Source organism: Orbicella faveolata, unplaced genomic scaffold (genome assembly GCF_042242905.1).
Source record: "Orbicella faveolata isolate gen_17 unplaced genomic scaffold, um_ofav_v1 contig_48, whole genome shotgun sequence".
NCBI classification, from domain to species: domain Eukaryota; kingdom Metazoa; phylum Cnidaria; class Anthozoa; order Scleractinia; family Merulinidae; genus Orbicella; species Orbicella faveolata.
The window spans coordinates 13726833-13743592 of record NW_028301578.1 but is presented as its reverse complement, the minus strand read 5'-3'; the positions used below and the strand labels follow the sequence as shown (position 1 = coordinate 13743592).

Below are 16760 nucleotides of genomic sequence, written 5' to 3'. Positions count from 1 at the left end.
CAGCCATTTTTGGACGTCCATTTTGAATATTTTATATCTGTATAATATAAAAGAATGGTTGTTCTTACAACTGTCACGCAAACGAACGGGGAAACTGTCTACTTTGACAAGCAAATCCCAAAAGTACATTTCATGAAACTAACATCTTGCAGTTTATTCAAAAGCTGGTATAATTTGAAAAACGAAGGTTCAGCGGCCTTAGGCGATGAAAAAAGAGATCCATCTGTATCTGTTAGTAAAATATCCCCAGGTCATTACACTTTAAAGAAATAAGCAAAAGAAATAGACGGCCAGTTCGCAAAATATCAATACCACCAACTGGAATCCGAAACAAATCAACCTGTTGGCCAGCTAGTAATCCTTAATTCTGGGGCAAAACCTATTACCCTTGATCGTGATTTAGCCAATTTGCTTGGTACTGGGCGGAACTTACAACTTATTGTAACGATGGTATGATGTCATAGGCCCTTCCGGCTTGCGCAGTACAATGAGATATATCCCGGATGTAGTTGTTGTTGTATTACGGCTAGTAATGGCGGGCTTTTATGAACTTTATTAAAACCGTTGTGTTATCATCGTTTGGTCTCGTTTAGACTACGCTACATGGTGCCAGAAGTGAAACACACATAGTATTGCCGCTCGTGACCTGGCCGAAAGCCAGCGTGGTGAGTTTTTTTGAAGTATTTTCTGTGAACTCTCCCGTCGATATTTCTGCACAAGTATTATGCCTAGCACGAGTGAAGAAGGTGGTGGCGCTTCGGGTACACAACCCTCGCTGATAACTGTTCCTGTGAATATACCGCTTCCAGGAAGGATGGATTTAAGCGGTGGAAATCTTCCTGTCAAATGGCAACGATTCTGTCGAGCGTGGTCAAAATACGAAATCGCGGCTCAGCTTAAAGACCCCGAAAACCCGGGAAGAAATAAGGAACGACGGGCAGCCACGTTGCTTACGTGCATCGGTTCTGATGCATTAGACGTAATTAATGCTATGGAGTCTGAGAACGAAGACCAAAGAAAAGACCCAGAAGTGATCTTAGAAAAGATGAAACAATACTGTCCGAGACCTATGAAAGGTGTGTGTTCAACCGTCGGGACCAAGAGTCAAATGAATCAGTTGATGCTTATGTCACCGCATTACGACATTAGCGACGATATGCAACTACGGGTCATTAACAGACTCACTTATTCGTGATAGAATGGTGGTGGGCATCAATGACAATTCTGCTCGTAAGAAGCTCCTGCAGACAAGAAAGCTAAATTTAGGACAATGTATAGACATCTGCAGATCTACGCAGACATCAGCAAGGCAGCTAGCTAAAGGAGATGAATCAAGAGGATGTCCGTTTCGTGAAGGAAGACAAAAGAAAAACAGCTGACAAAAAGAAGGCAAGGGTTCCAGAGAAGAACGAAAACGAGTCACAAGAACGCAAGTGCAAGTTTTGTTCCAGGCACCATCCTTTCACTAAGAAGAACTGCCCTGCATGGGGAACATCTTGCAAGAATTGTGGCAAGCCAAACCATTTTGCGGTGTGTTGCCAAGAATCTAAGAAGAAAGTGCTGTCTGCGGATTACACATCCGAAGATGAGGAGTATGAATATGTGGCTGAGATTGAAGTGAAATAGCAGGTTAATGCATTAGCCTCCAGTCGTCACCCTAACAAAATTTTTGCCACTCTACTGGTCAATGGAAACCAGGAAAAATTTCAGTTAGACAATGGATCAACAGTAAACATCATGACTGATGAGACAGTGTTAAAGCTCTGTGGCCAAAACGGCTTGAGTGAATTGGAAGAAACCTCCGTGACCCTGGTAATGTACAACCAGTCAGAGGTCAAACCCTTGGGCAAGAAGCGATTCAAAGTTGTCAACCCCAAGAACAATAAGAAATACAGCATTGAGTTTCATCTTGTTCGTGGTTATTGTAAATCCATTTTGGGCTTGAGGGCCAGCGAACACCTTCAGCTGCTAACAGTCAACAGCCAGAATATCCTTTCTGTTTAGTCAAGCGGTGTGGAGGAGAAAGGTCCCAAGGTGGAAGACTACATTTCGCAATACTCCGATGTGTTCACTGGAGCAGGCAAACTAGAAGGGCTACTCCACCTGGAGATAGACAAGAATGACCAGCCAGTCCAGCTACCTACACGGAAAGTCCCCATTGCCTCAGAGAGCCTCTAAAACAAGAACTGGACAGATTGTCAAATATTGGAGTTATTCGGAAGGTCGATACACCTACAAACTGGATTTCAGCACTGTTGGTCACAACAAAGAAAAATGGCAAAGTTAGACTGTGTATTGACCCGAAACCATTGAATGAAGCTTTACACAGAAATCATTACGCCTTACCTACAATAGATGATGTGCTGCCTCTGTTATCGAAGGCCCGTGCGTTCACAGTATTGGATGCGAAAAATGGGTTCTGGCACATACAGCTGGACGAGTTAAGCAGCTTTGCTACTACCTTTGGAACACCCTGGGGACACTTTCGGTGGCTTTGCTTGCCGTTTGGTGTATCCCTAGCTCCAGAGGAGTTTCAGAGGAGGATTGATATTGCACTTGAAGGCCTACCAGGGCAGAAGGCTATAGCAGACGGCATCCTGGTGTTCGGAGCAGGAGACACCGATGAGGAAGCACTCAGAGATCATGAAGTGTTCAAGCGTTGTCGGCAGAAGGGCATCAAGCTCAACTCAGAGAAGATACAGTTCAGAGAAAAACAAGTCAGCTACATGGGTCACATCATATCGTCAGAGGGTCTCCGGGCTGATCCAAACAAGCTGAAAGCCATCAATGAAATGCCGCCTCCTACGGACAAGAAAGGTGTCCAGAGAGTACTAGGCATGATAAATTACGTGCAGAAGTTTGCTCCCAACCTAGCAGATTTGGCCAAACCACTGAGAGAGCTTGTCAAAAAGGACAATAAGTTTGTCTGGGACAAAGACGTTCGTGGCCAGTGTCTAGAGCAAGTGAAGCAGGTTCTAACCCAGGCACCTGTGCTCAAGTTCTTCGACCCTCAAAAAAAGACCGTACTCCAGTGCGACGCCTCTATGAGTGGTCTTGACTTGAGGCGTGCTTGACGCGGGATGGAAACCCTGTTGCGTATGCCTCCAGGGCTCTGACGCCTACTGAGACTAACTGCGCTCAGATAGAAAGGGAACTATTAGCAATTTTCTTTGGAGTTGAGCGATTTGAGGGCTATGTCTATGGCAGAAAGACCTTTATTGACACTGATCACAAACCCCTGGAGTCTATTATGAAGAAAAGTCTATTGAGTGCACCAAAGCGATTGCAGAGAATGCTGTTGCGTCTACAGAAATTTGATTTAGAGGTTTCCTACAGAAAGGGTACACAGATGCACATGGCTGATCCACTAAGCCGAGCTTACCTTCCCCTGGTTAAACAAGACACAGTTGACACCCAGGAAGTATGGAATGTTGCTGACACAAGATCACCAACAGAGGTTGAGACTAAGTATATAGACATGGCAGAGTCTGTGCCCATTCGGAAACTAACCTTGCAGGAAATCAAAAGTGCCACTGAAGTTGATGCAGAGCTCCAGGCATTAGCTCTTATTATCACACAAGGTTGGCCAGAGAGATGGGTTGACGTACCCTCCCAGTTGCAGGTCTATTTTCCCTTCAGAGAAGAGTTGTCAATACAGGATGGTGTTGTGTTCAAAGGTGAGCGCATTGTAGTACCATCTAGCCTCAGGCAATGCATGATGGATAAAGTACATTGCAATCACCTGGGCATTCAGGGGTGCCTCAGGAGAGCCAAAGAAGCCTTCTACTGGCCAAGCATCTACAAGCAAATCACAGAATTCATCTCCAGGTGCAGTATTTGCAACAGCTACAAACCAGAGCAGCAAAAAGAACCTCTGAAATGTCACGAAATACCATGACAGAGCATCTCAGTAGACCTGTTCGAGCTCAATGGCACCCAGTACTTGACTACAATGGACCGCTATTCTAATTTCTTCGAGTTGGATATACTGACGTCCACGACAGCCAGAGCGGTTATTAACAAGCTGAAACCTCATCTGGCAAGATATGGTCTTCCAGACCGACTCACCACAGACAACGGCCCACAGTTCGACTGTGCTGAGTTTCGGAAGTTTGCAGCCGAATACCAGTTTGAACACGTTAAAACGTCTCCACGGTTTCCTTAATCCAACGGGAAGGCTGAGAATAGTGTCAAAATAGCAAAGAATATCTTGAAAAAAGCTGCTGATGCAAGCCATGACCCACACTTGTCTCTACTGGACTTCCGGAATACACCATCAGAAGGAATAGACAGCACCCCTGCACAGCGTGTCTTCTCGCGTAGAACCCGTACCGTACAACCCATGGCTAGCCACCTGTTTCAGCCAAAAGTCATTCCCGATGTACACCTGGATTTGCAACAGAGGCAACACAAGCAAGCGCTCCCCTTCAACAGGGGTGCTAAAGAGCTGCAACCGTTAAAAGATGGCGATGTGGTGCGGGTCCGAACGTTACCAGGTCATTCAAAATGGTTTAAAGCGCAAGTGAGTTGTCAGGAAACGCAACGCTCCTATTAAGTCCGCACAGAGGATGGTAGACTCTACCGCCGAAACCGTTCACATCTTTACAAAGTTCCTGAGAAATTTCAAGCGATGCCAGACGGAGACATAGCGGAATCGAAGGTCACTGCTCAAACTCTACTCCCCACCAGGAAACCTGCTGAGGAGACACTCTAGGTGCCCCCTGAACCTTCAGCGTTGCAATAACCAGATGTTTCGCAGCCAGATTTACAGCCAGCTTCGCCAAGTGTTCCCGCCCCTGTCTCTACCAGAAGTGGCAGGATTGTTAGGAGACCTGCTTACCTCAGGCATTTCACCACCTAGGAATCCAGTGTAAAGGCTTTTCAAACAGTTCTGAACAGTGAACACTGTTGGATTGCTTTGTTTAATCCTTGTCCTTCCGTTCATTGCCTACTTTACCGTCCCTTCATTACTTTGTTTTGTTTGTTCAAGAAGGGAGATGTATCCCGGATTTAGTTGTTGTTGTATTACGGCGAGTAATGGCGGGCTTTCATGAGCTTTATTAAAACCGTTGTGTTATCATCGTTTGGTCTCGTTTAGACTACGCTACACTTCTAACACACGTAAAGCGGATTACATGTCCAATGACATACTTCCTTCATTGTGATTTGATGGACAAAGATCAGAATTTGTTCAACGGCAAAAAGTCAGACGTCTTAGCACGGTTTGATGTCAGAGTTCAACCCCTTGAAAAATTTAGCTATAATTCTTCTCTTCAGCAGGTGTTGCATGACTGTTCAACTGACGCCTTTGTAAATAGTATCACTATTAGCGTCAGAGATGAAAACGGCGAACTCTTTGATCTGAATGGCTCCCTTTCTGGAAATTGAATTTGAATTAGAAATAAATTAAATTCCTTTTTATGCAATGTCGTCTGCGAATGTCTTGCCGTCCGCTCCTCCTGAACCTTCACCGCAGCCCCTCTACCCCCAACTGCAGCCCGACTTCCAGCTGTAGAAAATCAATGAGATTTCAATCGCTCTGAACAACGAGGTCACCCACTATCGAGTGGTTGCGAAAAAATATAAACGCGCGAAAAAGTTCGTTAACTGGAGCGCTGGCTGCTCTAGAGTGCTGTCAGCAGCTCTATCCAGCGTCAGCTTAGGATCAGCTTTGTCTGTGGTTGGCTTACCCGCCACAATTCCATTAGACGGCGTAGGGGGTTGTGCATTGCTCGCTACGGTCACTCTAGGTTATAATTTTTTTTTGATAGACTCAGTTGAGCATTTACCCAACTTATTGTTGTCATGTGTGTGTATTTGTGTGTGTGCATGTTCGTAGCGTAACCTTTCACATTTATTGATGTAACTGATTACAATATGGTCAATAAAGGTTGTAAAAAAAATCATGGTGTGAAATAACTACATACATTTTTATGTCTTTGTCTTATCAGAAGCATCACGTTGCCCGAGTAAGTGGGGATGCTCAAAAAACGCTGTGTGCATGGTCGATCCTTTCTTTCCTGATAGAAAACGTTGCGATTGTATTCCAAGCTTGCCGAAGAGAAACGCGGTTGGAAAGTGTGTAGGTGAGTGATTTCCTTACAGTGGGAAACTGCAGTGATAAGGTATCTATTTGTTGGTCTTGATGGCTCGGAAATTGGCGCTTTTCGAAGCGATTCCTCTAGAGGAGTACAAGGCCTGTGACAACATCTGACGGGGCTGCAGTACAGCAACATTCCACACTGAATTTTGTTTTTTTTTTTTCTTTCCAATTGGATAAACAGTGGCGATGTTGGGTGAAAGATCATGCTGAAGCAAAGAACAATAAAGGTTTTGGTGAACTGTAACACCCAGGACGTTTGAGAAACACAGCCCGGTTGGAGCCCTGGCCGGGGTCAACGCGCTGTGTCCTTGTCCTAGCTCAGAGTTACTTTCACAATGCATCCGGCTCTCCATCTAAGTAACGAGTAGTTACAGTTGAAATTAATGCTGGAAGTTCTTCTTGGTTGGGGTATGGGGGTAAGTGAGGGAGTAGAAATACTCCTAGTCAATGAGGACGCTTAATACTTCAAAAACCAAGATAAGCTCCAATGTGTATGGACCACTAGTTCCAGTGCAGAGTCCTCACTTAGTTTTCTCCACGTACCTTGGAATAATCGTTCAATATTCTTATTTGTTCTAGAATGCGTTAAGGATGCGGACTGCGTGAAGGACTATCTCTTATGCAAAGCAGAAAAGTGCACGTGCAAGGACACACTTGCAATGCAACGTAACGCACAATGCATGTGCAAGGACGGACTTGCAATGGGCCAAAACAAACCATGCGAACCTGGTAAGAACGTCACACAATGAACGCCATGAACAGAAACGTTATGATATCAATAGTAATGATACCACTGTTTTGTGGTAAATAAAACCCTCCACTAGGCTCAAAACAAACTCCAGCAGTTAGACTTGATGGGTCATTAAAACCACTCTATCATCTGATGCTATAATCGTAATATCAAAAAACTGCTCAATCATTGGTGAACACCTTTTTATCATTTTCGTGACGCAACAGGTTACCACAGCAACAGTATGATCTGCTAAAAGCACCCTTAATCACAGCTTTAGGGGATTATAATTCAAAAACGGCACTGTGAGATTTTTTACGTCATCAAATTTTAATAAGCATGATAAGACGCAACTTTTGACAAAGTGTTAAAAAAAAAAAACAGCACATAGCGTTCAGAGCCACCTTAAAGTTTTGAAGATTTAAGGTGGCTCTGAACCCTAAGTACAGCGGGTGGCATATCTCCAGCCAGGTCTGTCGCTGGCCTGTTGCTGACATGGGAAAGTACAGTATATGGTGGCAGATGGACCAAAGCAAGCTGGTCCGGGTATTTAAGCTCTCCAGCTTCAGACACGTTAACAATTCATTATGCACTCGCAAGTTACAAAACTTCACAAAGCCTGAAGATTCACAACTTTAAAAAAAAGTACGCTTTGATAATGAGGATGGAATTTGGCAGACGAAATTTTGTTCTGGGATGTTTTGCACAAATCTTGAACAGCGATAGGATTCTAGCTAAATAATTTCTCGTTCAGTTCACGCACTAAGTCAATAAACTCATGAAGTTCGCATTTGATTCTTGTAGGGCCTCTACATCCATGCCAAGCTGACAAAGATTGCGATTCTCGGGCGAAGTGTGACATAGGAAAGTGCTTTTGTCTCGGAAATAGCACCGGAAACGGGAAGTACTGCAGAGGTAATTATTATGTATCATTCAAATCTAAGGCCCGGTCTACACTACACTGGAGGAATTTGAAAACGGAGGCTTCAGTCTGAAAACGTTTGCTTTTCATGTACACTACGCCGAACGAGTTTTCAAACGCAACAATCACCGGTCATTTGGGTTTCTGTTTGCGCAAAACACGGACAGGGAAATCGCATGAAATCACTTATCGTGACACCATCGTTTTCGAAAAGCTCCTTTCTCAATTTTTTTTTTTTTTTTCTTTTTTTTTTATGTCCACTGGAAAACAAAAAGCCGGCGTATTCAATTCCTCCGGTTGGAAGAGCGTTTTCGAAAAGCTCAGTTTTCGTGACGGATTGCCCAGTATGTTAGCAGGTTTACATAGTCAAATGTCTCACTCGCTTCACATAGCGTCAAATGGCCCATTCCCTCTACCCGCCGGCAGGGAACCACATTGGTAGTGGTATTCATCAAAACAAATATTCAGTCCAAACTGATGAATACAGCTACTATGATTCCCTTCAGGCGTCCCCCCACAAGACTGTTTAAGAAAAAAGAATCACCCACAAGAAACAAAGAAAATCCAAAGAATACTTTTTTCATGTGGTACTGTAGTCCTGCTGTGTTTACATTTGAGCTTTTACCAAGGTAAACAGTTACTAAGGTCAAGTTTCTTAACCTTGGTACATTCGTCCAGTGTTTATACCTGGTCAAATAACTCAAGTTGATCTTTCAACAGTCGCGCGCGCTACATTATCAACGTCATGAAATTCGAACTTGGACGGGGATCCCACCGCAGCGGAACAGGAGCAAATTGAGGTGCCATCATTTTCATAGGCGAGGACCTCATTCCATAATATTGCGGCGACAATTCAGCTGCTTTATCATACCCAGAGTATGCATGGTTATATGCAGCATCCTCCCTGGTGGCAAAATATATCGACAATAATTACACAACAAAGGACCGAACTTTGTCTAGAGAAAGTTGTAAATAATACTGAGAATGAAAAATACAATGCTTTCTTTTACGTGACGGATTGTTCGCCGTAAGAAGATCGATCCAATCTTTCCACGTTATCTGCCATGATAACCTAGTCAAAACTGGAAAAGAAACGCTTTGCTTTGTCGGCAATTGTACAATCTGCTCACCGCGGGAAGTGATATATTACGCCGCCACAAGCGGATATATCTGTCATCTTGACCTTGGTTACCAACTGTAACCATGCCTGATCACAGGGTAATTACAACTTTTACCTTGGTTAAATTTCTTTTGTCTTTTGCGGCATTTACCAAAGTATCAGTTGGCGTTTACACACGGAAAATGTTTACCAAGGTAAGTAAACTCTGGTACCTCGGTAAACCGTTCAAGTCTAAACACAGCATTAGTTATCTTCTCACGCCTCCTTTTCTTTGTCTTTTCGTAGTCTCACTGCCATGCCCCGCGGAACACCAGTGTGATGAGAATTTTAAATGCGTTGTTGATCCCCTGATGCCAGACAAACCACATTGCGTATGTCTCGACGGTTTTAGAAAGACTGCCGACGGAATGTGCGTTGGTAAGTTGCCTGACAGAAACAATACTCAATAATACTGTGTTTGTTCGTAAGATAAAAAGGAAGCAGCTGAAAGGTCAATTTATTGAGAAACTCATACTCATGCTCAATTTTGCATTGGGGCTAGGAGCGAACTTGTAATTCCTCTTGCAAATTACCAAAAATATTCTGACCAGGAATTCCGAGAAATTGTTGTTGCCTCAAGTCAAGACCTCTTATCTCATATTCAATGACTTTTTTTTATCTGATTTGAAGAAAAAAATTGATTTTGATTACCCTTGAGTCTCAGATTCTAACAAATCACTTTGTCGTTTTCTTCAGAAATAACTGAGTGTTTCAGACAAGAAGGTCAGGATTGCGCCATTGATCAAATTTGCAGCAAAGTCTCTAACGGTTCTTATGACTGCATTTGCCACAAAGGTTATGAAATGATCACTTCAGGAGGAAACAGCACATGCCAAGGTAACAATTTACAGTCAAGGTTAATAAATTAGCATGGGGAGAAGTAACTCAGCGTGAATATTTTTGACATTTTTCCAATGATTTAATGACAGCTTGGCAAGATATATTCTCAAACTCAGTAATAACTCATCATGTTTCAACAAAGGAAATCATGACTGTGACAGTGTTTGGATATCTGATGTTAATTAGCATAGATTTTTATGATTTTATTTCTCCATTTTCTCCTTAGTTTTAGTTTCGATTAAGAAGATACATCAAACACTCGAGGCAGTGTTTCATCGGCTATCTAAACACCCAGAATTTCGTCAAAAATACTCCCCTGCGCGCCGCATTTTTAACTCTCTTCTAGGAGTTTCGAAATGTGGCCAAATACGGTCTTTTGTACTTGATTTAGTACTAAACACGATATTTGTTTTCTGTTGACACAGATGCTGATGAATGCAGCGATCCAGAAAAATGTCCAGCAAACTCTGTCTGTGTAAACTCCGAAGGTAGTTACGACTGTGAATGCAGTGAGGGGTACACGAGGAATGACAATGGCGTCTGCCAGGGTAAGTGAATGTGTTTCACTTTAATGATCCCCTTCACTATTCTAGCTGCTGCAGATTATTAAATAAAAGTTCAAAGAAACACTTACCGACAGTTTGCTGCAAGGAAAAGCATTTGGAAAATTAAACACAAGTTAATTTGGTCCTATTGTCTAGAGGATAAAGAAAAGAAATCGAGTCATCAAAATGCTACTTCAGACGACGTGATCATGTGTTTCTTCCCCGCCGAAAAAAACGAAATCACCACAAAATCAAATTTTACTTCAAAACAGTGAAGAAACAGGCTCTCCACGAATATGCCTCTGCCCATCCCATAAATCTATTTAGTTTGTTTTAAAAAAGTCAATCACAATTGTTAAGTTTTGGGAGTTTTGTAAAAGAGAATTTTCGGATGACGTCACGGCAGCCATATTGATGTCCCAAAACAACGAAACGGCGGCCATGTTAGTGTTCCAACCAATCCTGTGGGAGTTGAACTCTTTAATTAGGTAAACACCTTCATTTCCTCCAACAAATTTAAATTTGCATGGCTGCTAGCCGCTTGAGTGAAAACGCTCTGATTTTCATTGCAGATGTGGATGAATGCTCTGAAATTGCGAGTCCATGCGGTGCCGCGGAGAAATGTGTGAACGTGCCGGGAAAGTTCTCTTGCGAGTGTGAACAGGGATACTCTAAGAAGGACGGAGCATGCGTAGAGGGTAAGCTTTTGATGAAATAATCCTTGATTTGCACCTTGAAGGAATCGCAAGACCATAGACGAACACAAGCTTGTTATTCCGCGAATATGCTGTTTTGATATTCGCTTGAATATATACTGGATTAAAGCTTTCTTAATTCATTGCATGGATCGCTGTGCGCTGTTGAACCCCTGCCAACATAATGCCTGTGGTGAAGTTTTTCCTGCCAGACTGACAATTACATAAGCTCTTGGGAGGACACTTAAGCTCTAAGTTAATATTCGTTTTGCAATTAAATTTCCTTAAATGTTTCTTAGACGAATGCAACTGCAAAAAACATGAAGTATGCTCTGAAGGAAAGTGTAAATGCAAGAAGGCATACAAGAAGAACAAAAAGGGACACTGCGTTTCTCGAATCAGTAAGTTGTGTATGGTAATAGGGAGCTTAAGAAATAAATAAATAAATAAATAAATAAAGTGTCTTTATTGTTCAAAAGATAAAATTACATATCTTGTGTTACATTTAAAAATAATAATGTTAATGGGCTACAATATGTCTCTAAATAAGATAGATATTTACATGGAAACAAATACAAAAATCGAATACAAAAAGTACACTATTTACAAAGTTACATTGTACTTAAAAACTATCCTATTAAAGAATGTATTCTTGAAACGGTCCGAGTGAATGTCGGGCATTGCGGAAGATTTATTCCTTAAGTTGTATCTTGTAATCTTAGTCTCAGGGAAATTAGCTCTAAGTGGGTGGTTTGGGATATTAGAAACCTTCCTACAAATTCTATAATCTTGCACCTTAAGTAATTCACCTATCTCTAATTTCTTGGATATATAACTGCGTTTAAAGCATCGATCTAAAAACTGCTGGGCTATAGTTAGCTCTGATTCGGAGGCACCATACACAGATAGAGCGTAAGTAATATTAGGTAAAACTATGGAAGAGAATAAATGGTCTACGTCTGCTTGGCTACATCCTTCTTTTCGGAGGCATCTGATGACATACAAGCATTTATTTGCTTTATATAACTTTTCTTTAAGATGAGTGCTGAATTTGCAGTTCGGCTGAAATGTGAGACCTAGAATGGTTACTGTACTAGTCTGTGGTATGCCTAAAATACTATTGTATACCTCGGCAGTGTGTCGTTTTTTATACATAATAAGCTCTTTACATTTTGTAGAATTCGAATTCATTCTATTTTGGCCCGCCCACCGTATAAACTGATTTATTAAGTCTGCAGAGTGATCTATATCATCATATACCGGAGTAATAATCGTACAGTCATCAGCATATTTAAAACCAAGTGCCTCGTTCCCTAATTTAATCTCCAGATCGTTAAGAAATATATTGAACAAATAAGGTCCTGAAACACTACCCTGGGTTGTGCCTTTGTTTACTGATTTCCAATTACAAACGGAACTGCCGAAAATAACTCTTTGTTTTCTATCTCGCAAAAATCCTAACCACCAGTTTATAATATACGGGTTAAGCAGTAGACTCTTAAGTTTCTCAGCAAGGAGTTTATGGCTCACAGAGTCAAAGGCCTTACTAAAATCCATCGCGAACAACCGCACTGCCTTACATTTCACTGCACTGCCTTACAAATGAAGACGGCGACGCTAAGGACAACGGCCGGATTTATATTTTACTTTTAAATTTTGCACTTATTTGGAGCTGTTCTGTACGCCGAGTGGTCTAACTTCCCTCCTCAAACTAAAGATGTAACGCCAGCGATCAATTCCAGAACAGAGTACGAAAAATTTGCCATCGTGGCTCAATTTCTTAAAAAAAAATTCGCAAAACTTGGTAGTTTCACGTTGTTGTTTTGAAGAGGCAGGTTAAAGATTTGTAATGGCCGTGCACAGCCATTCCTTTGGTCAATAGACGTTTTGTTTGGTGATGTTCTCGTTGCTGTTTCCGTCGCGGCTTTTTTAAGCTCCCATATTGCACAAAACAATAGAGATGTTTACTACACTCATCTCTGACTGTATTGAGCGACACGCTCCACTGACACGCACAAAGGTCACACGGCCACCAGCTCCCTGGTTACATGATGAGGAAATTGTAGGTCTTCAAAATCAGAGAAATGTACTAAGACACAAGGCACACTCGTTAAAAACACCCGATGCCTGGTAAGCTTTTCGCGACGTCCGTAATCGTCTGAAAACAACGATCAAAGAGGCGAAACGATCGTTCATCAATACGGCATTATCATCAACGAAACCGAAAGAGGTCTGGCGTATCATACACCGTATTTTGAACCCATGTCCACAGCCTTTACGTCTGGATGTCAATGAGCTTAACAAGTATTTTGCAGAAGTTGCCCAACGCACCACCGGAAATGCAGGTGTTGACGCAAAAGAAGACCTACTGAACTTTGTTGATAGCTTGCAGCCATGCCTGATGGGGGAAAGATCATTCACTTTGCGCCACGTTAAATATGAAGAGGTCCTCAAGGAAATCAAATTAATTCGTTCCGATACATCGACAGGACCTGACCAAATACCAGTTAAGTTCCTAAAGCCTGTAGCCGACCTGATTGCAGGACCTTTGACAGACGTGATAAATTCCTGTATTGCCACATCAACATTTCCCGACGCTTGGAAAGTTGCGAGGATAACCCCAATCCCTAAGACCAGTGGCTCTACCTTCAGTGTATCAGACATGAGACCGATATCAATACTTCCGGTCCTTTCAAAAGTTTTTGAAAGACTCGTACACCACCAAGTCATCGATTACATTGATTCTCACTGCCTGTTAAAAGAGAATATCTCAGGCTTCAGGAAAGGACACTCAACGACTACTGTTCTATTAGGGATCAGAGATGACATTATTCGCGCCATGAAGCGAGGAGAAGTTACCCTCATGGTACTAGCCGATTTCTCTAAGGCGTTTGATACCATCAAGTACAAGACTGTTCTTGAAAAGCTCAGCCTGTTGGGCTTTTCCAAGGAATATCTTAAATGGACGATCCAATATCTTACAGGAAGGAAACACTTTGTGCAAGTCGACGACAAAACGTCAGAGCTTTGTAGGGTGAGTTTCGGCGTACCTCAAGGTTCTATCATGGGGCCACTCATTTTCAATCTCTACGTGGCTGACCTTCAGTCATATGTACGCGGAGTTAAATGTCATCAATATGCTGATGATACCACATTGTACACACAGTGCAAACCAGCAGATCTTCAATCAACTCTAACTGAACTTTCTGCAAGTATAGGCAAATTGGAAGCGTGGTCACGTGAAGCAAACTTAGTCATTAATCCTTCCAAGACTAAGCTGATGTTATTATCTACTCCGCAGTTATCAAAGGTCCATCATTTAAACACTGAAAAGTTCGACATCACAATCAACAGCATCCCCTTGGAACGAGTGACCACCACTAAATTATTGGGGTCTCACATCCATGAGCATCTGAACTGGGAAGGAAATGTCAGACAAGTAGCAGCGTCCTGCTATGCTACTCTAACAACCTTAAGGAAGTTAAAGAACATCCTGCCTTTCCATATCAAAAAGAATTTGGCACAGGCACTGGTTCTAAGCAAGCTATATTATAATGACATAGTATACCACTCACTCCCAGATTATTTAATGAAACGTCTCCAGAGAGTACAAAAGGCTACAGCTAGTTTTGTGCTTGGTAGATTTGTGTCATCCGAAGACATCCTTACGAAACTCAAATGGCTTCCCGTAAAGGAACAACGCGAATGGAACCTACTTAAGGCAACTCACAAAGCCCTTCACAACCCATATTGGCCAAGTTATCTGAAACTTAATGTATTTCAACACGAAAGATGCTTAAGATCTAGTAACAGCATTCAGTTAGAGAGATCTTTAATTAATAATACTCTACAGGACCAGACTGCACGTTTATTTAACACGTTGTCCAGCAACGTGAGGTGCTGCCAAGACTATATTAAATTTTGTAAAGACACCAAAAACATTATTTTTAAGAGAGCTTTAGAACACCTGGCATAATTTTAATTATTTATTTATTCATTTATTTATTTTAGCATATCTTAAAACACAATTTTATCTCGTTTACATATAGATATAAATTCTTAAAATTCTTAGATATCTTTTTAATTGTAAATTTAGTTAGCATCGGGCAGGCGAAGAGCCACCCTGTGGATATACTGCCCGAAATGCCATTATTATTATTATTATTATTATTATTATTATTATTATTATTATTATTATTATTACAAAACTGAGAACGTAGGAAACTTGAAACAAACAGTACTAGTCTGAATTCTTTATGTCATATCTCACAATCATTCCAGTAAAATCCAATATACCTGTCAACTCTAAAGAAAATCGTTCCCATCATTCTCTCCGGTAAAGTTAAAGGCCTGTTAGACCGCTGTGCTCTTTAACAGACCATTTAAATCAACACCATAGACGGGTTTTGTGACAACATTTAGCCAGACAATATTTGATAACCACTGAATTTGACTGTGAAAGTAAATAGCATGTGATTTTGTCGAACATCGCTTCTATTTCAAAATCATTATATATACATTTAGTCAATGAAACGAATTCTAAACCCGTTATCGATCAATAAATCATGAAGGCAACTCTTGTGGTCTTTTAATTTGTCACAACCATGGATGCTTACATTTAAGAAATGCTAAAAAACGCTTTGTGTTTACACAAATTGAGGCCTGGTCTTAAGATTATGTGAAATTTTTTGTTGTAATGCTCTATTCGGACACCGGGTTAATAAGAATTAAGATGAGTTATAAAATTTTACATGCAAGTGAATATATGAAAGATCATATATTTGAACTATGGAGATAGATATGAAGACATCAATGATCATCGCGGTTAAATACACACCTCCCAGTCGGCTTGAAAGTTCAGTTGTTAGAGCGCTGTACCGGTATCGCAGAGGTCATGGGTTCGAATCCCGTTCAGGCCTAAAGTCTTTTTAGGCTTTAATTTCATAACTGCTTAAGTTGCGTATATAGCTGAGATGATCATTAATGTCCCCAAAATGTTCCATGTCTGATTTTCGTTTTCTTTTTCCTTATTTCGGTGAAGGTCTCCGAGGAGGCTCGACCGACGTCAGCGGCTACCTAAGCACCTTTTTTCTTGGTGTGCTTGGGAGCCTGGTCCTCTCAGCATAAATGGAACCGCGCCTACTGCTTGCTTAGCTGTTGCCTACCGGAATCTTTTAAATTTGTATTATCTGTAAACTTATCACAAGTAAGAGTCTTTACACACTTAATTTGATTATTTATGAGCTGAACTTCAGCGAATCAATTAAAACCTGGTTTGATGTCATAAACGACTTGTAAGGCCCACAAATTTCTGGAATACTTGTTTAAGCTCATAACAGGAAAAACACTATTTATTTTTAAGACAAAACTTCAGAAGAGAAGACTTGTATATCACAAATTTCTGAAATTTCTGTTTGGTTCATGAACGATATGGAAATGTTTTACACTGTAAACTGTAATTATTATACTGTTTGTTTACCAATATTTTCTTGGCTGCAAATAAATACGCTTTGCCTTGCTATGCAAATATGTTTTTGTCTCTCAATTCTCTGTTTGACTTTTAGCGTAATGCAAGCATACCATGAGTTGTTGTTTTTTTTTGTCTACGATTTTAGTGGACAACCTCTCTTGTACCTGTCTTGTTTGTTTAAAGCAACCTTGAATCTCGCGGAGGACAAAATTGAATCACTTCAACACAAAATCTTGCCCTAGACCTCGCACAAAATTGTGCGGAGAGAAGTCTGTGAAAACATGCTGCCCTGCGCA

The 16760-nt window shown here is 41.4% G+C and overlaps 1 protein-coding gene across 1 annotated transcript; it reads left to right on the top strand.

Moving 5' to 3' along the window:
* The first annotated feature begins 4342 nt into the window (after positions 1–4342).
* On the top strand, positions 4343–16573 carry LOC110039638 (uncharacterized). The gene is made up of 10 exons (XM_089280928.1): positions 4343–4496; positions 5952–6086; positions 6683–6832; positions 7638–7748; positions 9161–9292; positions 9611–9751; positions 10180–10302; positions 10872–10997; positions 11294–11395; positions 16036–16573. The coding sequence occupies exons 1-10, from the start codon at positions 4343–4345 to the stop codon at positions 16119–16121; spliced, it is 1260 nt and encodes a 419-aa protein (XP_089137054.1). The 3' UTR covers positions 16122–16573.
* The last annotated feature ends 187 nt before the right edge of the window (positions 16574–16760 follow it).